Source organism: Sebastes umbrosus, chromosome 16 (genome assembly GCF_015220745.1).
Source record: "Sebastes umbrosus isolate fSebUmb1 chromosome 16, fSebUmb1.pri, whole genome shotgun sequence".
In the NCBI taxonomy this organism is placed as follows: domain Eukaryota; kingdom Metazoa; phylum Chordata; class Actinopteri; order Perciformes; family Sebastidae; genus Sebastes; species Sebastes umbrosus.
This window is the reverse complement of record NC_051284.1, coordinates 5,186,039-5,211,996: the sequence shown is the minus strand read 5'-3', so window position 1 is coordinate 5,211,996 and position 25,958 is coordinate 5,186,039. Positions and strand designations below refer to the sequence as shown.

Genomic DNA, 25,958 nt, shown 5'->3' with positions numbered 1-25,958 from the left:
ACATCTAGTAGTGTACTGTTTAGCTGTAAAATGAAAAAAGTTTGCTCTGGCTGGTGGGCAGTGCTTGGTATTTCCTCAACTGATCTCAACATGGCTGCCGCGTCTAAACAGTGCACTACAAGATGTTTCTGAAAACATTTGAGGACAGAAATAGACATTACAGTAACAGAATATTGATTCATATTTGATCAGCGCTGCCTAGTTTGACCGTTTGATTGGCGAGTGATTGACAGCTGCTCAGAGACGGCAAGGCTCCAGCTCGGCTCTGATTGGTCTGTGAAATCTTGCAGATGCGATTAGGAGCACCAGAGGACACCGGAGGACACAGAGGCACATGATTTTTTTCTGATTACCTGTCTCATGCATTACTGTCAGAATATAGTGACGGTTTCATAAGAATAACTTTTTTTTTCAATCATATTTGCTCCAATCTTACCTATTGCTGCTTTAATTTGGCACCCATAAAACAGCACATATTTCCTCCTCTTTACAAATACACCTTCCAATGCCATTTTCCTTTTTTAGAACCATTTGAAGCTATACAACATGCCAAAAGAAGTCTTGCAAGCAATTAGTTCCAATCAAGCTTAGAACAAATCATAAAACAAAACAAAAAATCACTTAGGCCGGCGGTGGTGTGAATTCATTTCTGCATCACTTAAAGGCTCCCCCCTCAGCAACATCAAAGAGCTGCTGTGCTCCCATTAGTCAGGGCCACAGGGCTTCTGTTTAGCCTCTCCAGGCTTTTTCCAAGGCAGCTCACTGCCAAGCTGAGGTTCAAACAGCGTGCGCTTCACCAGTGGAGTAAGCTAGTCACACTGACTGCCCATTAATTTGCCTTAACAAAAATATTTGCTTGAATGTGACCCTGTTTTCCAGGCTTTAAAAAGGCATACAGGTCAAAAGTGGGTGCAAATAGTCCAGGACCGACCGCACCTACGTTAGCTAACCGCCCCGTGTTTGACTACCTGACAACAGCTCTGGTCCGTCCGGTGTCTGAGAGTGGTTAATCTAGACAGCGCAGTCAAAACATCCATCGTGTCGACTTAGCCTCCAAGCCCCAGATGGTTCACGGACCCCGTGCCAAGAAAGCAAAAGGCCCTGGCTCCCGTTTCTCTAAACGAAAAGTAGTCAATGGGAAGTTGGACACAACAAGTGTCGGGGAGAGTGGATGATTTGGTCGTGCTGCGAGCCAGTTCACCGTGTCAACGAGTCTCGCCAAATGGCTCCTTCCTACATCTGCTATTTGTAATCTCATTGGAACCCGTGGCCAACATGCACATACGGATGCTATTAGAGCCAGTTGGTAAACCAGCAGAAGGTACTTCCCTAAATCCCTATTATGGGAAGTGCCCCCCAGAGCCAGAGCCGTGCCTTCGAGCTAGTGCGTTGTTAACTGAGTGAGTGATGAGTGCAGCTCATCAAAACCTTAATTAGGACCATGTGGGTCGCTGGAGTTAAGAGTATTTGTTCAATACGAACGAAAGGCAAACAACGTTATTTTAACTTAAGCAGTCATGCGAAGTCTGAGGCACGAAGCCTAATTAAACTAACGGCATGCGAGCTGAAACCTAACTATTATCCTATTGTTCCTACGTGGCTGGAAACCAGCAGCTGAAACTGAGTGGAATGATGTGATCGGAAACAAGTCGAGCTTTGTTTAAAACAGTTAAGAATTTCGACCGAGTGCCAGTTGGTTTGTTAGCAATCATGTCTTTTTTTTTAACGTGACGGCTAAACAATGCAGCTTGTAAACTGGAAAATAACGTCCCAAAAACAGAAGCTTTGTTTTGTTTTATTGATAAAAAGCTACAACCAGGAACCAGGGCTCCAATTACCCTGGTTCTATGAGACAATTGAAGCTGCGGTGGGTAGAAATGGAGCCAATATGATTAAACAAAAGTTATTCTTATAAAACGGTCACTTATATCCTGACAGTAGTGCAAGAGACTGGTAATCTGAAAAAAAAAAATCATGTGCCTCTGTGTCCTCCGGTGCTCCTAACAGCATCTGCAAGATTTCACAGACCGGAGGAAAACAAGCAGTAAGAGCTGATCTGGAGCCTTGCCGTCTCTGAGCAGCTGTCAATCACTCGCAAACTCCGATCAAACGGTCAAATTAGGCAGCGTTGATCAAATATGACTCAATATTCTGTTACTGTAATGCCTATTCCCTTGTTTTCTCATTCTCAGGCACGGTTTGAGTCCACTTGAAAAGGTGCTCTCGGGCAAAGATCATGTGTACTCGGGTACAGTTTGGATCAGGTGTGGATGCCAACTGTAAAACACGGAAGTGTACCGCTATTTAACGCGAGTAACGTTAGCAGTCAGCGGGTAGTTTTTGAAAGGGCAGGCTTTTTTCAATGCCGCCGGTCTCCTCCAAAATCTGTATACATAAATAATAAATACAAATGTTTCATATCTCTGTCTGTATCTGTGCTGCAGCCTGTGCCGATCTCATCCTATATGAACTGTACGGCCATGGGTGATAAAGCAGGAAGGCAGGCGAGAGGGTCCTTAAAAAATAAACAATAGTAGTCATTGGGGTTATAGGCAGTTATTTTATTTAGCTAATTTAATGGTCTGCCTCCGAAGAACGAGACGCTCAGCGGGCAGAGAGAGATGCAGTGGGGGGGTGGAGGGGAACAGAGTAAACAGGCAACATATTTTCACATCAAACTCTGTGAAATCAGAGTTTATTTCGACCAAACCAGAGTTTGTGATTGTTGGAAAGACTAACAACAACTGTTTTTGATGAGTTTTATTTTTTTTCTTTAATGTTTGAATTAAGTGTTTTACGATGCTACGCCACATAAACAAATTCACGTGGATGGTGACGCAAGTGTACTTGGGTAAGGAACAACTTTACTAATGTGAAAGCTGAGCGGCGGGTGAGTGGGGAGGGGGGATCAATCGTACTCGAGCACGGTACGGATCCATAGTACCTAATATGAAAAAGCCCTTTATGTACTGTATCAGATGTGCATCATTTAAAAATAGGCTTCACCAAATGAACTGCTGAATTTTAAATCATGAAATCAGTTTACAGCAACGATACCAAATGTACCACTTGAAAGCATTTTCTAATGCCGTTTTGAGTCCCCTATTTTGAGGTTGTGCAAAAATGCAATCGCTGAGTTTCTGTGTGTTTCTTCACATCATTGACATATAAGAGGTCCTTCCCCTTATGTCTGTGTTGGATCTCCTTTTCTGTTTATCTGCAGAGAGCCCTATCCAGGCGGGAGCTCTGAAGCTCAACACAGAAACTCTTGTCAGAGTCACGAGGACGTTTCAGTCATCACTCTGTGGCCAACGGACAACCTCAGGGCTCTGACACGGTTTTGTGAATGAACGTCAAGATGCTGGCTGTACAGTAATCGCTGAGGGCGGCAACGCGAAAATGAGCTCATCCAATAACTCAGCTACTGTGGAAGGGCTGCCCCCCCCCCCGGCGAGCTCGCACCGGGAGCCCAGACGTGAAGTCATGGACGAGCGGAGCGCCTCCAAATGTTAAAAAACGCGCTCTTGTCGAGATGCAGTCTGGGGCGCGGCGGTGGAGAAAATGGTTAGTGATTGATAGTGGGGGTGAAACAAACTGATTGAGGGAGGGGAGGAAATGGGTCGAGTTATGGAAAATGAGGGAAACAGTGCTAAAGTGGTGTTTGAACAAGAGGCTGCTTGTGCAAAAAAGGAAAACGGAGACTGCAAAAATATCTTTCTCAACATATTATTTAATCTAATATAGAGTCATAAAATTTGAATCTTCTTTATGCAAGCAAAACCAATTCTGCCATTGATGTAATATCATTTCCTAGTTTTTTTCTCATATATTAGTGCAATTATTTGCACTGACACTTTCTCAAACAGTGATTCTCAAAGTGGGGTCCGTGGCCCTTGTCAGGGGGTCCGCGAATTAATAAGCTATAGATTTTGCTGCATCATTAAAAAGTGCACATCTGCAGATGAGGACCATTTACGCTAATAAAACAAGCCTATTGTGTCCATTACTCCCACCCATGTCATTAGGTCCTAAAAGTTGTAAAATGCACTAATAGTTAAATCCAGAGTTAATTCCCTTCCTCCGTTCTACCCTACTGCGCCTGCTCTATGGGCCCAATAGATGCGGAAGATCGCAGAAAGATCCGGGTACTTTTCCAGACGGAAGTCGAGCCGTTTTGGCTTCATGCACCACTGAGCAACTTTCATAGGACTGAACGGGGCCCCGCCTCCAACGCTGTATCCAGTTCTCTTTATACATCCATGGTTGGCTCGGGGTCTCGAGCTGAGGAATTGTAGCTTTTATTCACCAATAAATAAACTGTACACATACACTGCTACAGCTACGTTCACAGCTATAACGCCACCGACAACCGTCAGTCACTTCGCTCAGGGCTCAATGAACCGTTACTGATGCTGCTTAGCTTAGCTTAGCTTATTAGCCAGCTAGCTAGCTGGCGAGCATGGAAGAATATTTGAGGCAGTCCACATCGTCAAGATAAAACCAAACTAGCTAAATTGAGAAAATATATGACGACAGTTATATTGCGCGACAGCGACGGGAGACTAATATGCGTCGTGTGTCTTAAGGTGCTAGCGAACGAAGCCATGAAGCCGGCCAAGCTAAAGCGCCCGAAATATCGGGGTGGGAAAACAAAGTGGTATTAACCTGATTCAAATAGAAATGTGTTTCTGTTTATCACTATCAAACAGGTTTGAAGTATTTAGGTTGAAACGTTTTAGAATAGTTCCAATGGCATCTAAGAGTACAAATGATAGTAAGCATTATGCTTAAATCGGGGTTACGATTATGAAAGGGTCCTTGGAACATGTTCTCCCCTTTAACGGGTCCCTAGCCCCAAAAACTTTGAGAACCCCTGTTCTAGAAAATATCTGGAACAACTGTTCTGCAAACATCTCATCACGCTGGGACAATGTTGCACTTGTATTATAAAATGTCAAGACTTTATATACTGTAGTAGACTACTTTAGAAATGACTCACAGACTCAGGTTGTTTTGCAGTAGATATAGTAAAAAAAGAAAGGCTGAAACATAACTCTGACAGCGTGTCTGACACCTAATAGCACAGAGGCACCGCTGCAGCCCTGGTGGATTTTAAATTCTTGGCAACTCACAAATCAGCATTTTCTCTTGACTGCACTTAAAATACTGTGTGTGTCTATGTGTGTGTGTGTGTGTGTGTGTGTGTGTGTGTGTGTGTGTGTGTGTGTGTGTGTGTGTGTGTGTATGCGTGTGTGTATGTGTGTGTGTGTGTGCCGTCTGAGCCTTTAAGAGAATGACAGTAAAATTGTTTCTCCAGACTTCAACGCTGAGCTCAGGTACCATTCAGAAGTAGCTCATTCTCGTCCCCCGAGTGGAGCCGGTAAACAAAAACAGCTGTAAAAATAGCAACACGGGGCTGTTGCTATAGGCGACGTGTTTGCCAGGAAAACAAACAACATGGCAATAAACAGATATTAAATGCCATTACCTTTTGGCCCTATGTTTATGGCGGTCTGTGTAAGTTATGGCTGAACAGTTTATGTGACCCGTGGCCTGGAAAGACTTGTAAATGTATTAAGTGTTGGTCTGCTTGGCTAGATGAAGAACATAAATAAATAAAAAAAATCAACCTGGTGGAATGTTGGAAGTCCATTACTGAAATGAGCTCAAGGCGTTCTCAACCAATGACTTGTCTCTAAATGTAATGCTTACATGTCATCCTTAAAGGGATAGTCCGCAAATTTTTTTAAGTGGGGTTGTATGAGATACTTGTCCATAGTCAGTGTATTACCTACAGTAGATGACGGTCAGCACGCCCCCAGTTTGGAGAAACAGACAGGAGTACCAGCATGGGAGCAAAGCAATGTACTGCTGTGGACAGGGGCAGCAAAACGGATTTTAGCCACCTAAAAGAATCAATATCTGTTTAAGTGTACGCTATATAGAATATTTGCACTGCTTTACCTCGCTGTCAGACAGCCATATAAGACGGGGAACTGAAGCGATTGTATCCATTTATACTCTCGCCAAAGCCACCAGACTCCATTGAAAAAAATAGTAATTTTACCTTGCAGAACATGGGTGTTGCTGGTCTACCGCTGCGTTGATCGGTTAGTTTGTTTGTGTTATTGTGTGACTTTGGTCATTACAAATTCACCAAAGTCACACAATAACACAAACAAACTAACCGATCAATGCAGCGGTAGACCAGCAACTTATGTATTGTCCGAGGTAAAATTACTGTTTTGTTCCTAATGGAATCTGGTTGCTTTGAAGAGAGCATAGATAGCTTCAGTTCCCAATCAGAAAAGGGCGTTCTGAAGGCAAAGTAAAGCAGTGAAAATATTTTAAATATAGCGTACACTTTTTTTTAGGTGTCTAAAATCTGTTTTGCTGCTGCCCCCGTCCACAGCAGGACATTGCTTTGCTCCCCGGCTAGTACTCCTGTCTGTTTCTCCAAACTGGGGTCGTGCCGATTGCCATCTGCTATGGATAAGTACCTCATACAACCCTACTTCAAAACAACAGAACTATCCATTTAAAAGGGCTCCTCTTAAAATGCCATATTTTATGCTCTCCAAACATTTGGGAGCCATGTTGTCGTCCACATAAGGACTCAGGGTCAGAGGTCAGTGGCTCAAACTGGCCAGTGGCCGAACGTACAATGAAATAATACAACTCACACAACAGCAGGAATGTTAAAAATGACACGGAGATCACGGTAGTGGACGTTTTTTTGACGGTATTGTGCTGTTTTTATTGGCAGCCACACTGGCTAGAAAATAATGAATATTGTCATCCTCTTGACAGTCGTTCCCACTGACTGAACTGCTGAGTATCTAAATGGCCTGTTTGACATCATCACAGTGTGTGTGAATGCTGAGGGGTCACAGCGGAGGAATGTGGTCATGCGAATATAACAAGCAGTCAGCAGGGAGACGATAAAAAGTGAGCCAAGAGCCAAGAGAGAAGTCTGAGAAAGAGTGACTGAGGGAACAGTGGTCAGAGGGTCAGTCAGTCAGTTATATTGTAATAGTGGTATTGAAGTTTGGAAGCAACAATCTGTGGATTTCAACAGAAGGGGAATAGACATTCAGACAATGGGTTTGACTTACGGCAGCCATGGAGTTGATGCGGTCGATGTAGTAGTCGGGCCAGCTGGTGGCCAGCTTGTTGGGGTCCTCTTGCTCCTGTGCATGGACACAAAGACACACTGAGTTACTGAAAATGTTACAATACAGCTCTGCTGGTTTAAGGGTGAGGGCAAGTAAATAGTACATATTGAAACCCCTATGTAACTTACACATAGAACGTGATGCAAACATTAAGCATGAGATTCAATTCTTGCTCCTCTTGTGGCTGATGCCTATGATGATGACAATGTCAGCTTGACTTTCACTTAGTTTATTCAGCCCACCATTAATGGGTGGATTATGAGACAATGGGCACAGACGCGCAAAAGGCCCCACCATCTCTCCAACAAACTGTAGGAGCAATGGACTTTATAGTTGTTCAGCCCCTTTTTGTAGTCATTTTGGTTTAATTGTTGTTGTTTTGTGTTACATCTGTGGAGGTTTTGCCTCTTTTTGTAGTCATTTTGTGTCCCTTTGTAGTCATTTTGTGTCTCTTTGTAGTCGTTTCATGTTTCTTTGCAGTCGTGTTGCATCTCTTTGTAGTTGTTTTGTGTATCTTTGTAGTCGTTTGGTAGTCGTTTTGTGTCGCTTTGTAGTTGCTTTGTCTCTTTGTAGTCGTTACGTGTAACTTTGTACTTGTTTTGTGTCTCTTTGTAGTCGTTTTGTGTCTCTTTGTAGTTATTTCGGCCTCTTTGTAGTCATGTCAGTCTCTCTGTAGTCTTTTTGTGTGTCTTTGTAGTCTTTTTATGTTTCTTTGTGATCATTTTGTGTCTCTTTGTAGTCATTTTGTGTCTCTTTGTAGTCATTTTGTGTCTCTTTGTAGTCATTTCAGTCTCTTTGTAGTCTTTTTGTGTCTCTTTGTAGTCGTTTTATGTTTCTTTGTGTTCATTCGTTGTCTCTTTGTAGTCGTTTTTTGTCTCTTTTGAAGTCATTTTGGCCTCTCTGTAGTCTTTTTGTGTCTCTTGGAGTCCCTTTTTGTTTCTTTGTGCTCAGTTTGGTCTCTTTGTAGTTGTTTTGTGTCTCTTTGTAGTCACTTTCTTTCTCTTTTGAGTCTTTTCCTGGTTGGTACATGTCTCTTTGAGTGGCGTTTTGTAGGTGAAAGCCAGGGAGGGGGCCATGTCAGTTTAGGCCCCTGGACCTGTGCCCCGGTAGGCCCGTTCAGTAATCCGTCCATGCTACTAATGTGTTGGTGTTTTCTGCTTTGCTGTTGGGTTATTTTGTTTTGTTCTACCGCTCAGAATCAAGTGACAGAAGAAGTATCCATTCTGCCAATGTCATTTTTAGTTGATAACTTGACACAGTGGCTGTAGTAGTGGTTGCTAGGAGCAGTTGTAGCAAGAAATAGGTCAATTAGAGAGTTGTTATATATATATATTTTTCATTATGTAACTGGGTAGCAAGCTAGCTATGGTGCAAGATGATGTTCACATTTGTAATCCTGTCTACTGTCTGTAACCCTGGGGAGGCAGTAGCTCAGTCTGGAGGGACTTGGCTCTGGAACCGGAGGGTGACTGATTCAAGTCGGTTGTACCAGTGTTTACTGGTAGCTGGAGAGGTGCCTTTGAGCAAGGCACCGAACCACCTTTTTCTACTACTTCTACTATTACTACCACTACCCCGTAACATGAGTCCTACTGATTGTGGTGATGCCCTGACATTTCCTGGAGCACTTAACGGTCAAAACTCCAGCAAGCTTTCCTGTAGCAATACCATCAGGTCAAAAGTGCTCCTTGATTGAGACTCCTCCATGACGAGATATCTAAAACTAAATGGATTGACCTCCATGGAATCTGCCATGAATATTTATGCTCTTCAGAAGATTAATCCTAATGTTTACGGTGACCCTTTCACCTTTCCAATAGAGGCACCATCAGGCCAAACTTTTCCGCTTGTGTACAGGAAATATCAAAATCTATCGGGGCAGACAGCTGCGGAATGTACCGAAAAAATAAAACCCAACAGATGATTAACCCCTTTTTCATTTTGGAAACTTTGTATCTTTTCCCCTCATGACAATGGCACACTTCAACATCCAAATGAAGACTAAATGGATCAGGCAGCCCAGTCCACAATAACTGGGTCACAACATCTCAGAGTATTCACTTGTCTTAGCTTTTATTCCAGAGACAGAGAAAAAGAGAGAGAAAGAAAGGAAAAAATAACTGCCTTGAGGAATGAAGTGCACTCCACAATAGTTTTCAAATAGCTCTGTCTGAGATCAATTTGTCCTGGCCAATCCGAAGGGAGCGTGATGCCACGAGCAACCGAGGCACAGGGGAATACAGAGACCATGTTCCTTGGTTCACATCTGGTCTTGTTTAGCCCGGAATTAGAGCACTGGTGCAGCATTGTTGTTGATCTTGTTACTGTGTGCACGTCAGCGAGTCAGTTGGAAACTTACAGGATGTCACGTTCACGCAAAATTTGATAGTTTCGTAAGATAAGAGAGAAAGTCTTTGCCAGATTTAAATCGTAACATTTGTCAACCAATTTGACATGATCCAAAAATTTTAAAAAAGGAAAGGAAATTTTAAAAAACTCCTATTTTTTTTCTATGAATGTTGTGTAAAGGTAGGGCCATGACATAGACTGTACATAAGAAGTGGACTAAGTTAAAGTACTAAGACGAAAACACGGACAATACCAAGACCGGACAACACTGTGGTAGCGACCTGTCAATCACAAGGTAGCCCCGCCCTAAAGGATCCCCTGCTTTATGGTCTGTTTGACTCTAAATGGGACCATAATTTATTAAATGAACATCATGCTGTATTGAAGAAGACTTGAAACTAGCGATTGAGACCATAAACTCATGTTTACAATGTTTACTGAGGTAATAAATCAAGTGAGAAGTAGGCTCATTTTCTCATAGACTTCTATACAATCAGACTTCTTTTTGCAACCAGAGGAGTCACCCCCTGCTGGCTATTAGAAAGAATGCAAGTTTAGGGCACTTCCGCATTGGCTTCACTTTTAAGAACAGTAAGTTGCCGCCTGGCCATGACTGACTTCAGGGTTCCAAAGACTTTATTCTTCTTGGTATGTCATCTATTGAGTGCTACAGCCATAATCACAAACACTCCTGACATTAGAGAGGTTCAGGTGCTGTTCCTACACAAAGCTACTAAAACCTACATAAAGCTGTAGGAGCTAGTTTGAGTTAGCTGAAATTACTCTATGTGAGACCATACTACAAGACACAATACAACCCATGATAGTACATCTGCTTAGAATAATAAGCTCATTATAAAAGGCATTATAATAATGCTCCACCCACAGATTCTTTGTGAGATTGTCAATTAAGCTGTGCTGCAGCCACCAGGAGCAAACTAAGCTCTGTGATTGCTCACATACCGAGTGCAACAACTTCATTTACTACAAGGGCATTTCTCGCTGCGACAAGAGCTCATCAATTCTCTCTGTGTGCCTTCTTGATATGGATAATCAATATTTTATCCCACCCAATCCCTTCATTTCTAAAATGTTGCTTCAATATTTGCACAGCTGAAAGCAAATGGCATTTTCTGTTAATTAAACCACAAAGTAACTCCATTCTGGGACAGGCCTGAATCGATTGTCCCCAGACATATAAATCCCTCTTATTATGACCGGTAATGACCTTCAAGTCTGGACTTAAAATTGAGCTGCAGATACAGAAAATCCACTGATTTGCAAATCATATACACTCAAGCAGCTCCCCTACAGCTCTTTGGGTTGGAGCAGAAAGTAGTGGATTTCAGTCCTCGCTGGTTATTATGACCACCGTCCGTTTCTAATCTACAGCACTCTGCTGCCAGCATTTGAGCTCAAGCTAAAGAGCGAAAACAAAAAAAAAACAATAGAACTCACTGTACTACTCGACTTGTGTTTTCAAGCTGGCCGTCGTTTCCACTATACTGCTGACACGCTCGGGACGCGATGCCAGACAGATCCTGACGCTGAGATTAACAACTTAACTGCCTCTCTCTGGCCCTTCAGCCCAATTACAGCTGCCGACGCGCTCTCCAAAACACGTCGACCCCGATGCAACATTTACTCTGGCAGTTTCACGAGTAAAGTACTGCAATTGTCGTCTTGTTTTTGGGACAAAATGAAAAACACAATTTCAACATGAGCCTCGTCATATCAGTCCATACACTTCCTGAATATTTGACCCTGTTAATGGGATTTCTAAAAGGGGGAAGTGATGCCGAGTCTGTTCTTGTGTGCTGCGTTCTTGATCAAAACCATTTTGGGAGTTAATCACAGTTGATGACTGGTATTAAAAGCTGGTGATAAGAATCCAGGCTCCACTCTACAAATGAAAAGTGCCAACAGCCAGCTTTTGATATGAATGGAGAGAGAGTTTGTGTGCACATTTATATGATGGCACGCAACATATATTTTGTATATTAAGGGTGGGAAAAAATAAATTATTTTTTGAATGCCAGAATCGATATATCTGATTCATCTGAGTCTATGCGGAGGTAGAAGGAAGTTACCGCTTTTAATGTTGTGGTCTGAGTAACGTGACGTCGTATCCGTTCCGTCAACCAAAACAAACCGCAGCGGGCCGAAACGAGAAAGTAGAAAACAGTGAAGGGTCTGCGTAGACATGACCTGCACCCTCACATGTTAAATCCAGCGTGGTAAACACTACATATACAGTAAAGTCTTGAAACACGTTGGGTTTCACACATTGACAGGAAAAGCTGAGCTAGACATCACGGCTAAAGCTGCATGCTAACTCTGTCACAGACAGGAAACGTTACCGTATCATGGTAACGTGCGGTCAAGCCGGCCGTCGCTCTCATCTCCGTGGTCAAATGGGCCGATGCTACAACTGTAGAGCACCCATATACTGACATGAATGTTAAATATAGTCTAACGGAGCTGACCATGGATGTTTAAAGAGAACGGAGCTGACGGGAGAGCTAGAGAAGACCTTGGAGAAGTTTGAGGAAGTATACATGTGTGATTACGTCCGGTTTTCAAAATAAGGTGTTAACATACATATACGGAAATAAGATTGATGGATTATATTCACCAGAAGTATAAAAACATTACATGTCCCTTATAAATTAAATAGAAAATACCACTAATTTGTGAAGGGAATGTCTTTATTCTTTGAGTTTTGGATTAATGGAAAAAAATGGAGGAGCTTGAAAACGTTGCTGGGGAGAGGGACGTCTGGAAATCCCTGCTTAGCCTGCTGCCCCCGCGACCCGGCCCCGGATAAGCCGAAGAAAATGAATGGATGGATGGATGGATGGAAAAAATGTAATATATAATTCCCTGACAATGACGGATATATTTGACTTCAGGACATCTCTGAAAATCAAACATTTTTACTTTATTAATTTAGATATTTTCCAAAGTAAAAGTCCCCAGAAGTGTATGATTCAACTTTTCCCCATGATCTAGTGTTAAAAAAGTTAACAATAAATCGTAATATCGAATCGCAATACTTAAAATTCGCATGCATATCGAATCTGCACAGTATCGTGACAGTATCGAATCAGGAGACAGGTGTATCGTCCCAGCTCTAATGTTAATGTAGTGCTCTTCTGCCTACGGTCCTCTCTCTACATTCCAGTCGCGTGCTCTGCTGCTGCGACAGTTTAAGGTCAACCCCATCATTCTATTCCAGCAATTACACACGTAACACACTACACTGTAGCATTCCTCATGTCTGGTGACATTAAATATGATTTACAATCCAGGTTGCAGCAAGCCAAAGAGGACAGGAATCCCCAGCAGTGTATCAGGTATTATTTCTGTAAGGTGTTCCTCTTGTTACAACCATCTGTTGAGGGATATATTGTTTCTCTGAAGAGCCAAAGACTTGACTGCAGCCAGGGTTCAAGAATATTTCCCCGTGTGTTTGGCAGTCTATTGCGTTCGCAGAGGCACCTGTTGAAAGAGTAGATGAAATTACAGATTTCAGCTCCCCTGCTGTCGACGCAACGAGCCGTCTTAAAGATTTCAAACCTCCTAAAAAGCTTTGACTGACAATGATGATTGAGCTCGCAGATTGTAAGACACCTATATGCACGTTATACATTTCAAGTCGAGGTTTCAGGAAAAAAGGGAGGTAGAAATACTCAATTGGCCACAGTCAAACCCTTTCAAGTGTCGTGGGAGGTTGACTCCAAAACATACTCTCAATTTTAAAAGATGAGCAAGAGTATTCTTCAACATGTGCTCTGTGGTCCTGACCTCGTCGCAAACCCATGTTAGCGTGTTCTGCCCAACAAAGATCTGACAATTTCAACTTTCATGTTTTCCAGTCTTAAGGCTCTTTGGCAGCCGACTTGGCCCAGTCGCTCATTCAAGTGTAGTCCAACTATTCTTCTGGGCCTGAGACGGGCCAGAATCTATACATCGCCTCTCAGTGACACGCTAACATTTTTCCACGGGGGTCTCCAGTTTCTCTGGCAATTGAAGCGCTCGTCGGGCGCCTCACACTCCGTTCCCATGTGGTCAGAGAGGCCCGGGGGGGTGGGAGGGAGGACCCTGGCTGTGATGTGGGGGTTCTTATGAGCCGTCTGAAACCATGACAGCACCGGCAAGCTGCTGCTGAATGGAATACTGTATATTCAAAAAGCACTTCATAAATAAAAAAAGGAGAGGACTGCGAAAGACTGCATTTAAAATGAAAAACAAAAGCCCAGTTAGCATTTATTGTATAAGAAGAAAATAAAGAGTCAACCAGTCAAGTTTACAACCAAAATGTCATCACTTCATCATTTTATCCTATTAGATATTTGTGTGTAAGTGTCATAATTAACATATGACTTCTTGAGTTATGGCCAAAAACATGTTTTTGGGTTTGGGTTGTGAGGTCCATTTGACCACCAAATTCTAATCAGTTCATTTTTTGAGTCCAAGTGGACGTTTGAAGAAATTCCCTCAAGGCGTTCCTGAAATATCGTGTTACAGAGAATGGGACGGACGTGAGGTTGTGATCCATACGGATCCCCCAAACAGTTTGGCATGCAAGTGAACCACATATAAACAAATCTGTTACTGAAATCACATTGGCAGCACCAGAGCAGCTAATGTGCCGAGGTTCCATTGAGTTCTATTCAGTAAAAATGATTAGTAAAAATTAGTATTGAGCAAAGGTAAATTCTAACATTATTATGATGTGTTAGGGCTGTCAATCAATTAAAATATTTCATTGCAAATTAATCGCACATTTTGTATCTGTTCTAAATGTAGCTTTAAGGGAGATTTGGCAAGTATTTAATACTCTTATCAACATGGGAATGAGCAAGTATACTGCTCTATGCAAATGTATGTATATATTTATTATTGGACAATGACAAATATTGTCCGGAAACAAAACGTGATCGGGACATCTCTTAAAGTGATATTTGTTCCCTTTTCTACTGTTGATCGTACCCAATCCATGACTCAAAACTGTGATACGATCCGAACTGTGAGTTTTGTGATCCGTTGCACCCCTAGGTCACAGTGACCTTTGACCTTTGACCATCAAATTCTAATCAGTTCAAGTGGACATTTGAGCCAAATTTGAAGAAATTCCCTCCAGGCGTTCCTGAGATATCACGTTCACGATAATGCCAACGGACAGCCTGGAAACATAAAACCTCCGGCCACGGCTGCTGCGACGCGGAGGCATAAAAATACAATTTGGTGTAGGTGGTGCTTATATGCCACATAATGATCAAAACAAAGACGACTTCTTATTTTCAGAAGCAAACCAATGATATAAACGACTAAATACTCCGGCACAGAGACTCTGAATTATCCCAGATGAAACTTAATGATCTCCTTGGCAACGTCAAGCTCCATCATGAAGCTAAAAAGTGTCTTTTTCACTGCACAGATATATGCCTATTGCATTCAGCGAATCTGCATAGTCCAGTACAGAAAGCTAACTACAATAGCACTGTGTTACAGCGAGACATTGGGATGCATTAGCTGTCATTTAAGTAGTATATTTTTGCCGTTCTCTCCGCTCCAGCTGTCACCACAATAATGTTCCCGTCTGCGCAGCGAGGGGGGGATTGTCCGACATTCCAAAGAGCCAATCTCTCTGCAGGGAATATTTATCTATGGAAGCCGGGATATAAAGTCTCACCTAGAGAGGCAGGAAATGGACAGGATATTGAATTCTGGAAGATTATGCAACGCTTGCCGCCTCTTACAGGTAGCTAACATTACACACGTTTTAGCACATGCTCGAGCAGAAATATTTGCCTGGGGGTCACGTTAGTTTAAGTGATGGGGATGAAGTGCATGTGGCTAATAATTGAAGACAGAAGCTGCTGCCACGTTAGGAGAGGGTTAGTAATGTGTGTGGGGTGTATACGGTACGACCAGCTAGCGCATGTTAAAGCTGGGGTAGGCAGGTTGGAGCAAATATGATTTAGATAGTAGATAGTCACTTTATCCTGACAGTAGTGCATGAGACAGGTAATCTGAAAAAAATCATGTGCCTCTGTGTCCTCCGGTTCTCCTAACAGCATCTGCAAGATTTCACAGACCGGAGGAAAACAACCAATCAGAGCCGAGCTGGAGCCTTGCTGTCTCTGAGCAGCTGTCAATCTCTCGCGAACTCCGATCAAACGGTCAAACTAGGCAGCGCTGATCAAATATGAATCAATATTCTGTTACTGTAATGCCTATAACTCTCCTCAAATGTTTCCAGAAACTTCTTTTAGTACAGTTTAGCTGTAAAATGAGAAAGTTTGTGACCCGGCAGCCATGTTGAGATCGGTTGAGGAAATACCAAGCACCGCCCACCAGCCGGAGCAAACTTTCTCATTTTACAGCTAAACAGTACGCTACAAGATGTTTCTGAAAACATTTGAGGAGAAAAATATGCATTACATTAACAGAATATTGATTCATATTTGATCAGCTCTGCCTAGTTTGACCATTTGATTGGAGTTCGAGAGTGATTGACAGCTGCCTCTGTTGAATGAACAGCCAATAGGAACGCCCTCTCTCTCAAAAATGACCTGTGATTGGCCAAAGTCTCCCGTAAAGCCTGAAAACAGAGCTATGAGGAGGTACAGAAGTCTAGTTTTCTCTCAGAACACTTTGATTACAATATGCTGAAAGGTTATTGTGGAATTTTTTGCCCAATGATGCCAAAAATATTCTGCCTACTGTAGGTTTAAGCAACGCCATCCCACTCACAGCATCTGAGATGAGGAGGACAACACGTGGTAGGATGGTTTTGGACAGCGAAGCCGATGTTACACAGAAAATCCTCTTTTAACGGAAATTCAGGACAGTGGATAATGCTAGTTTTTTTTGTGTGTGTGTCAGTGTTTTTTGACACTGATAAAGGGCCATATTGTGTGGTCATGAACTGAAATCACAGTGCATGTGTCAGTGCAGCACTACTAATGGGAGTCAGGAGACCCTGGTTTGGCTCCCAGCGCTGAACAATTATCAGGAGCTATTAGATGTTACATGGTTTTCCCTACCTGGGGGGCTGCTGGACGCGAGTCATGCTTGGAAAAAAACACACACACACCCCCCTCACTCACAGGCAGGAATGCAATACACTCATACGGAGATTTACTCATGCCATCTCTGTTTCACTTAACATGTATGTAAGCCATCATACCAAGAATGAAGTCCACTCTTTCTCACACATGCACGCACGCACGCACGCACGCACACACACACACGCACATAGACAGACACCCAACACCCCTGGCTGTGGCTGACTGGGTGGCTAAGATCAGCTGTGCAGATACGGTTTGCTTATGTAAAAGCCCGAAGGCCTGGACAAGATGTTCGAGTTCGAGTCATGGTACACAGAGAGCATATTTACGCTAATTCCCTTACATCATTGCTGACCGGTATTAGCTAGACTCTGTACCGGACTAGTGCTTCATAAACAAACTAAAACTATTTTGATGTCGGGGTGTTTTTGCAGCTCATATGTTCTGGGTTAAGGTATTGAACATCAATATTAAAGTTCACTCCCAACAAGTCAAATACCGCCGCTTGGTCAGCGCTCCTCGGCATCAGAGACCGACTCACGGGGTACCCCCTCTTGTGTTACTTTTGGACGGAGTGTCAATAGAGGCTTATTACATACTGTACATAGTGTCCTTTCAAAAAAAAAAAAAAACTTCAGTTTTCACAGGAAGTTTAAGCAAAACAACCACTTTGGCCCAATCCCAAAGTCCCCCCCTAAGGCCTTACGTCCTGAACCCTCAGGGACTTGACTGACGTCACCTGGTAAATGGTTGAGTGTGAGAGGCTGCAAGGGCTTGAAATGGTAGAAATATGAATGGGACACCACTTTGAGGTGACATACCCCGTTACCTTGACGACGTCAATTGTTTGCTTTTATTTTATGTTTTTACCGCCTATTTGAACGTCTTCCAGGCTCTTGCCTCATGAGACTAAAGATAACTGTCAAATTATCAATTTACTTGTTTTTGTCAAACTTCATGAAGCAAAATTGAAAGAAATGGTTGATGAATAAATCAGGTGTGTAATATAGTCTAATGCTGCATTCCTCTGGTTTCATGTGATTTTTTATGTAACATCTTAAATCCTTTATGTTAATGTTTCTATGTAAATTTAAATATGTCTGGCTGAACACCCATGTGCCGTCCTCTTTATTTACCTTTTTTTTTTTTTTTTTTTTTAACTTACGCCTCCGGGCTTCCCCTGGTAACTATGGTAACCCTGTGTTTAACGTGGCACGCTATGAATTGTGGGTAATTCCCCCGGGCAAAGTCTGCAGAAATGTGAACTTGAGCATAAAGAGCTCAAAATGTCTGCGAGAGAGCCCTCAAGGACTCAACAATTTCACAGTGGGAGCGCCCTAAACCCCTCACGGACTTTGCGGGAACGCGCCTCAAAAAATGAAAATAAATAAATGCAAAAATAAATACATTAAAAATGATTAAAAAATACTTAAATAAATATAAGGTAAAAATTAAACTGACGAGTAAATAAATAAGGGAATAAAGAAGCAAATTATAACAGAAAATATCAATTTATGTCACATTTCATCAATTAATTAATGGCTACATTTATTTTAAATATAATGTTTACATTCATTTAATTTGATGAATTTATTCATTTATTTATTTATTTTTTTGCAGGTTTTGTCCTCCATACTGGCAAAGCGTGAGCGGTTGGCGGTAAATGTGTTGGCCGGGTTTGTGTCGCAGGTGAACAAAGTTAGTTTGTCCCTTTGTCCAGCCCTTCGCGGCTCGCTCCAAGTGTTATCTAACCACAACAACTGGAGCCGTCGCTTGGCTGGAGGAAACAAGGGAACCAGTGTTTGTCGCTGACGGGAACGGCTGAGGGAAGTTCTGCTGTCCTCTGCTCTCCATTCAAAATCACTGTCATGCTGTAACTCTCAGGAACACAGGGCACTTCTGTGTGTGTGTGTGTGTGTGTGTGTGTGTGTGTGTGTGTGTGTGTGTGTGAATAACCTGCGTCTTTCCCTACGTATATATGCTTGTTCATGTCTGTGTGGGCGTGTACACATGAGGACAGTATTCATGCCTTCCTGCCCGCATATTCACACACAGACATGCAGGTTATTTTCCGATATTGAACGCCAGTTTTTGTTTTTTTCCCCCCTCATTCTCCATTACGCCGCTTCTCTCCATGAATGAGGGGTTTGTTTGGTTTTTCCTCCGGCCTTCCGCTGTGCACTGTTACCCCGCTTTTTGCTCTCCGTTTCCTGGCCTGGACGCACGGGCTGTTTTTTTTCCACCTTAGCCTCGCAGAGGAAATGATTTCTGACTGGGAGACATGCAGGCAGGAACGACAAACTAATATATCCTACCCCTGAACCCGGCTTAGGCGCGCACACACTGCAAACCCTTTTTGGTTCCAATATGCCCCGGCTGGTGCCAAAAACTCGGTTTCCACTACCTTTCTACTACAGTACAAAGAGTCTTCATAAAAGCCTGTGGTTTGTTTCGGTGAGATATTGAATAACTGATATTGGAGTATTATTGAAATTGCTCCTTTTATGTGGGTTCACATGTGCAAATGCACATTCTGCCAACAATTCAATCCCCCCTTTGATACTATACAATTTATTCAAATGGAACAACACACTGTGCGAGTCCTATGGTTATCATAATGTATCAGAAGAAAGATTACATCCTCCTCTTGTATTATTTTTGACCCGTATTGCATTTCATTGTAAACCGGTGTGCTGCTCCAGCTTCCATCCTCGCCTTGACATCCCTCTAAACACACCGCAATTCCACTGCTCTTCTTTTTCCTAGTAACTCAATACTGGCCCTGAATGCAAGTACAAACTTTTACACATGCAGGTGCACACACACACACACACACGCACACGCACACGCACACACACACACACACACACACACACACACACACACACAAAGCGGTGTGTGTTTACTCCTTTTTAAAAGAAGGTTGTCAGAGCCCATCATATCAGCTGAGCTAAGCCTGCATGCCATGGAAAGAGAAAGAAAGAGGGGGTCCGGTCCTCGCCCTGCTCCCAACGCCAAACCCTCAGCCAAAAAACAAATTAGCAAAGAGACACGGGGGAGGGTTTACGACTATTTATTCAATTTGCTATTGAGTGAGAGAGGAGGGGCCGGATTCCCCCCCCTTTTTCTCAGCGCACAATGTCATTTCCTGCTGGATATTTGACCACAAAGTGACACCAGAGCGGAGAGACACGCTGAAGGGTATGACGAGAACGAGAGATGTTTTGGCGCGGGGAGAGGGGTGAAAGAGAGGGCTAACCAGAATGTTCTAGTGCTCCCATGGTGTGTTGACAATTCTTAAACAGCACAAGAAAATTGCTTGAGATTTGGAGGTTGAGGGTTCTTGAAACAAGAGCTTGGGAGCATATTTGTGTACTCAATGTTGCACGTACGATATCCCGGAAAATATGGTGGCACGTGTTTGTGTCGATGCAGAAATGAGGAGGGCTGGCTGGCTAGAGTGGCTGAACTGATTTCAAAATGGGGTTCTGCCCTTCAATAACATTCAATGCTGACAGTTTAGCTCTAAACTGTGGGCTCAGGCAGCCAGTCAGCTGAGGGCCAGCCAGAGATTAGAGCTGATACACGGTAATAAAGCACAGCCAGAGACCAACTCACCTTCTTCTTGCTGCAATAGATCTGCCATTTCTTCTCATCGGGCAGCGCGAACATGGCCTCCCTGTTCTTATCCGTCAGGTCCAGTTCATCCTGCAACAACAAGGAGACACACAGTGTTCAGTTTTAAACCGTTGCACGGAACAATTTGATTGGATTTGCACTGGATTAGATACAATTTCCATAAAGCACGTCAACAAAATACTAGGAGGAAGTTTCATTTTGTGTGGATTTTGGCGCACAAAAGCGGTAGTGTTTCCGAGCACCAGAGTCCCTTTAGAAAAGCTCTCATTTTACTGCAGCAGGGTCTGACAGTCTGCCCTACGCAGTCCTGGTTCTGGTTCTCCCGTGCCTCCCTTCCCTCCAGCGGGTCCAGCAATACGGCCACATTCTCGGAATGCCAGATGAAGCTCTGCTCCTGGCATGATTTCCTGGCATGATTTCGTCTGATTTCGCCAGAATCGGACCCGGAGGCACCGATGACAAGCATTAAGAATAACTATATGGAAATAGCCAATATTCTCTCTGATGGTCTCGTTTGCTGATGTAGGAAGGATAGAGGCATCAGTATGACAGGTTCCTCATAGTAACGAAAAAATCCTTACAAAATAATTAGGGCTGTCAATCGATTAAAATATTTACTCGCGATTACATTTATCACATGATTGTCCATAGTTAATCAGTATTTAATACTCTTATCAGCATGGGAGTGGACGAATATGATTGCTTTATGCAAATGTATGTATATATTTATTATTGGAAATCAATTAACAACACAAAACCATGACAGATATTGTCCAGAAACCCTCACAGGTACTGCATTTAGCATAAAAAAATATGCTCAAATCATAACATGGCAAACTGCAGCCCAACAGGCAACAACAGCTGTCAGTGTGTCAGTGTGCTGACTTGATTATGACTTGCCCTAAACTGCATGTGATTATCATAAAGTGGGCATGTCTGTAAAGGGGAGACTCGTGGGTACCCATAGAACCCATTTTCATTCACATATCTGGAGGTCAGAGGTCAAGGGACCCCTTTGAAAACGACCAGGTCAGTTTTTCCTCGCCAAAAATTTAGCGTAACTTTGTAGCGTTATTTAACCTCCTTCCTGATAGTATGACATGGTTGGTACCAATGGATTCATTAGGTTCTAGTTTCATATGATGCCAGAATCTTGACTATTTTTTAAACTGAGCCCGCTACAACCTAAAAATCGCAAGTTGTGTTAAGGCGTTAAAACTAATTTGCGTTATTATCGCGTTAACTTTGACATCCCTAAAATTAACACAATAGTCAATCACCATTTAAAGTAATCACTGGGAGACACTTGAATATAATCACCCCCATCCCTCAGGACACAATCCCTGTTCCCCTATAACAACACAGAGCAAAACATTTGAGCAGTGACTGCTGATCACTTGATGAGTGAGTTTACACAGTGACATTTGATTGTCCAACCTTCCCTCTCTCTATCTGACTGAGAACTGTTCTCCAAAGACCACAGAGTGTTTAAATATTCACCCCGCTGCTCTGCTCAATTCTTCAGCTTGGTACAAGGAGCCTCCTGCACCTTTTGAAATGCATATGAGGCCAGGAAATGAGTCTCCATGTGCCAGCCAGGGAGGAAAAGTAAAGTCTTGGAAAAGAGGGGATGGATAAATTTGGGTTGAGGGGAGAAGGAGAGAGATGGAGGAAGGGGAGGAGAGAGAGAGAGAGAGAGAGAAAGGGGCTGTGTGGTTCTGGAAAAAAAAAAAAAAAAAAAAAAAAAAAATAGAGAGGATGAGATGCTATATAGCGCGAGGGCTTTGTGCTCAAGCTCAAACTAATCTCACCATAATGGTTTTGCTACCATGACGTCAGCCAGAAGTGCCGGGGCCTCCCGGGGCCCCCCAAAGTGAAGATGGCTACCGGTGCCAGAGGTTGGGGCCCCTTAAAGCCGAGCCAGTAGATTCACAGGGTTTGTTTTCATCCATTCAGCTGGACGGGGTACAGGCCGAGGTGGCCCACATTCCAAGTATCCGACACTATGAGGAATGACATCATCTCTCACACAGTCCTTTCAATGGGATAACCAGCAGCAGCATTATTGTGGCTTTGGCAAAAAAAAAAGGAAAAATGTGAAGGGTGTGAACTTCAAGGGGGTCTTCTACAGATAAAAAACCACAAAGACGCTTTAGAATCTATGGTCAAAGCCCTTTTTTCATCTCAGCAGCGTGAATGCAATCATTACTTAGACTCACACCCAGAGCTCATCATCCAGGGTCTACATTACCTGCTACTAAAAAATGCATGCTGCTTGTTTGTCAAGCAGAAAACTATAGCTGTCTTGTGGCGGCTAAACATCTAAACCCCCGAGACTCTCTGTCCTTCAATCTTTGGGCTTTGGGTTGGACCACGATCCTCTCTCCACATCCCCAGGCTTAGAAACCGAGGCCGAGAAGGCAGCTCTTCTCTGGCGTGTCGCCTGGTTTGCCGGGTCGCCAGGTCAAAAAGCCCCGCCGTCCGAGCTGCTGCTGTTTTTGAGGAGCTGATACTGGGAGCTGGTGGGGAATGAGACCCCTGGATTTAAACCAGATGGGAGCTGAGCCCGGCAGCTGATCTCTATGCTCCTTCTTGCTCTCTCTATCTACTCCCTAGGCCTCTCAATGTAAGCGTTATATGGAGGGGGAGTTATATGAGAGCAGGATATACGTCAGCGATGAAAATGAGGATTTAGGCATCTGAGACAAGTAGGTTTAGGGGAGCAGGTACCCGAGACGTTTTTGTTTTAGGGATGTCAAAGTTAACGCGATAATTTGTTTCTAACGCCATTTTCAAAGGGGTCCCTTGACCTCTGACCTCCAGATATGTGAATGTAAATGGTTCTGTGGGTACCCACGAGTGTCTCCTTTACAGACATGCCCACTTTATGATAATCAAATGCAGTTTTGGGGCAAGTCATAGTCAAGTCAGCACACTGACACACTGACAGCTGTTGTTGCCTGTTGGGATGCAGTTTGCCATGTAATGATTTCAGCATATTTCTTTATGCTAAATGAAGTACCTGTGAGGGTTTATAATAATAATAATAATTCAGAATGGTATTATTTATATTTAAAATTGCAGAGTAAAGGATAATGTCAACATTATGAGGTGTAATTTTTATAGGATTTTCAAACTCAAAATTGCTTCAAAGTAGGGCTGTCAATTGATTAAAATATCTAATCACGATTAATCACATGATTGTCCATAGTTAATCGTGATTAATCGCAACTTAATCACACACTTTTTATCTGTATATCATATCGTATGTATGTATGCATTTGCATAAAGCAGCATATTCGCCCACTCCCATGTTAATAAGAGTATTAAATAATTGACAAATCTCTCTTTAAGGTATATTTTGAAACAGATAAAAAAGTGTGATTCATTTGTGATTAACTTTGGACAATCATATGATTAATCACGTTTAAATACTTTAATCGATTGATAGCCCTATTTTTTATTTTTTTTTCCAGAAATCCATTTATGATTACATAAGGCCTTTACACAAGATTTATGGTGTATGAATAGGATAATGGCAAAGTCAAGTATGGTAGCAAGAAGAGGGAAACAGGAAGGGAGTGTCAGGGTGGGCTGAGGGCTGATGTATGTGGAGATTTCCTAACGAGAACTGCATGTTCCATTGAGTGATTATTGTCAGGGAGTAGTGGTACCAGTCTGCATTTGAATGAGAGAAAAGAGAGATGGAGTTGAGGATGAGGACATCGGGTGGGTGGAGGAACGTTCATGTCATGCCAGCCAGAGGACTTTTCCTATCCAGTTATGCAATATTTCACCATTTTCTTCCACCAACGCCTCCAGTACGACATCTGCACACCCAGTCCCTCTCTCAATCTTCCAAAACAAAAACTGAACCACTTTCCACTTTGTGCCCCCGTCCTCCTTCACCAGCACGCTCCAGCTGGGAATTCACATAAACCAAAACTAATATTGTTACACCTGCTGCCAGAGAGGGGAAGACATACCTACCTAAGGATTCTCAACCTCTTCTTTCATATTTCCTCCACAACTGCCTATTGAATAATGTTTTACATTTAAAAAAGGGCTGTCGTGGTCGTGAGCGTTGACTGTCGTGCCCGCTGCAGACCGACTGACCTGCCCTGTCATTCAAATTCCTGTTTTTCTCAAGACTGGTAGGCTTCCGATAGACGGGTTTCTGTGCAACGTCATCACAGAGATGCGTGCGCAGCTATAGGGGTCAGAAAGCACGGCATGCCTAGCAGAGCCAAGCTCCAAATCAATGATGATGAGGAGTTGTTGTGCAGTAAACTAAACTGCACCCACCGCAGAAAAGATGGATTGAAAATATCTAATATTCCGAGGGGATCACGTCTTTTGTTAAAAACAGAAGGATATTATGGATCCAGGCCTGGTGGGCAAAAGCATTCTAGTCACACAGCGCTAGCAAAGCAGCGGGTGGTCACGGCGAGCTGTCATGCTCCACAGATCGATACAAATGAACTGATCAGCAACACTGATCTCTCACTCTAAGGAAATATTTATATATGTTTAGCGACTATGCCTTAAAACTTAGAAGTGATGTAAGACTTTGTTACTGCTCTAAATTGCTGTAACGTTACGCGACTACGACGGGGGAAAGCTCACTCTACTGTCTACGTAAGGTAATAAAAGCCAGAACCAGCTGTACATTGACAATGTTAAGAAGAAGAAAAAGTGGGCGACTGAAATCGGACGCGTCTCAAAGAAGGTACATTATATAGCTAAAAAGTGAAAGTCAATTATACGTTCCATTGCAACATCAGCACCCAGCAGCAGAGCTTCGCTTCCGCCATTTTGGACTGAAAGTGACTACGCCAGTAAAACGTCCGCCTACAAAGTGCCGTACAAAAGTAAAACAAAATGATTTCTATTCTATCGTCATAATTTTAATGTCTCTATTGAAATGGCCTGTGTTAAACAATAACAATATTATAAATATGCATACTATTATAACTATTTATTTATTAAGCTTTTTTGCCCGGCTGCTTCCCAGAGGAGCATAAAGTGAGCGATGGACATAAATGGAAGTCAGAAAAATCCAGCACACAGATCTTGAGAGCAATCTCAAACTTTTTCATATCAAGGATAGCCCATGGGTGTATTATAAGTTAATATATCCATTATTACAGCCGCATACAGCTGGCAGGAAGCTGGCAAAACCAGATATGTCATATTATGAGTGTGCAGGGCGGTGCAGTCCTGTCTGATGCACGTTCATTATGCCGAGGAAAATAACTCTGGATTCAGCTGTTAGTTCATTTTACTACTTTTAGGACATAATGATTTAAACTATTTAAGCGTTCGTGCTGGGAAGCTGATTTACCTCAAAAAAAGTTATTCTCTGATTTACAGACATCTCTTTATACATCCATGGCTATGGACTCATTTGCGACCGTTGTCAAAAAGCACCAGAGTTCCACCTCTTTGCTTCTATACTCTTTGCCCGTCTCCAAAATGCTGGACTATTGCCAATATTTCAGAGCAGGAATCACTCTGAGATCTATGAGATGAAAATGTGTAGTTAACATATGAATGATGTACTGAAATACCCTCCAGGGATTATTATGATGATGAAGAGCACATTACGTACATAAATTAATGTGTATGACACAACAGAAGTCAGATGATACGACATGTCTGTGGGAGATTTGAAGTGGTTATCCACACCATATGGAAAGAGTGTGAAGGAAGAGAG

General features: G+C 42.8%; 1 protein-coding gene across 6 annotated transcripts in view; it reads right to left on the bottom strand.

Annotated features, from left to right (window-relative positions):
• The window catches only part of daam2 (dishevelled associated activator of morphogenesis 2), a 140,840-nt gene that overhangs the window by 53,675 nt on the left and 61,207 nt on the right, over positions 1–25,958 (bottom strand). For all 6 annotated transcript variants that reach the window (XM_037796508.1, XM_037796510.1, XM_037796507.1 and 3 more), the window contains 2 exons: positions 20,222–20,311; positions 7,116–7,190 (listed from right to left, as the gene is read on the bottom strand). In XM_037796508.1, the coding sequence (XP_037652436.1) occupies positions 7,116–7,190; positions 20,222–20,311 (165 nt within the window). The remainder of the gene's footprint in view (positions 1–7,115; positions 7,191–20,221; positions 20,312–25,958) is intronic.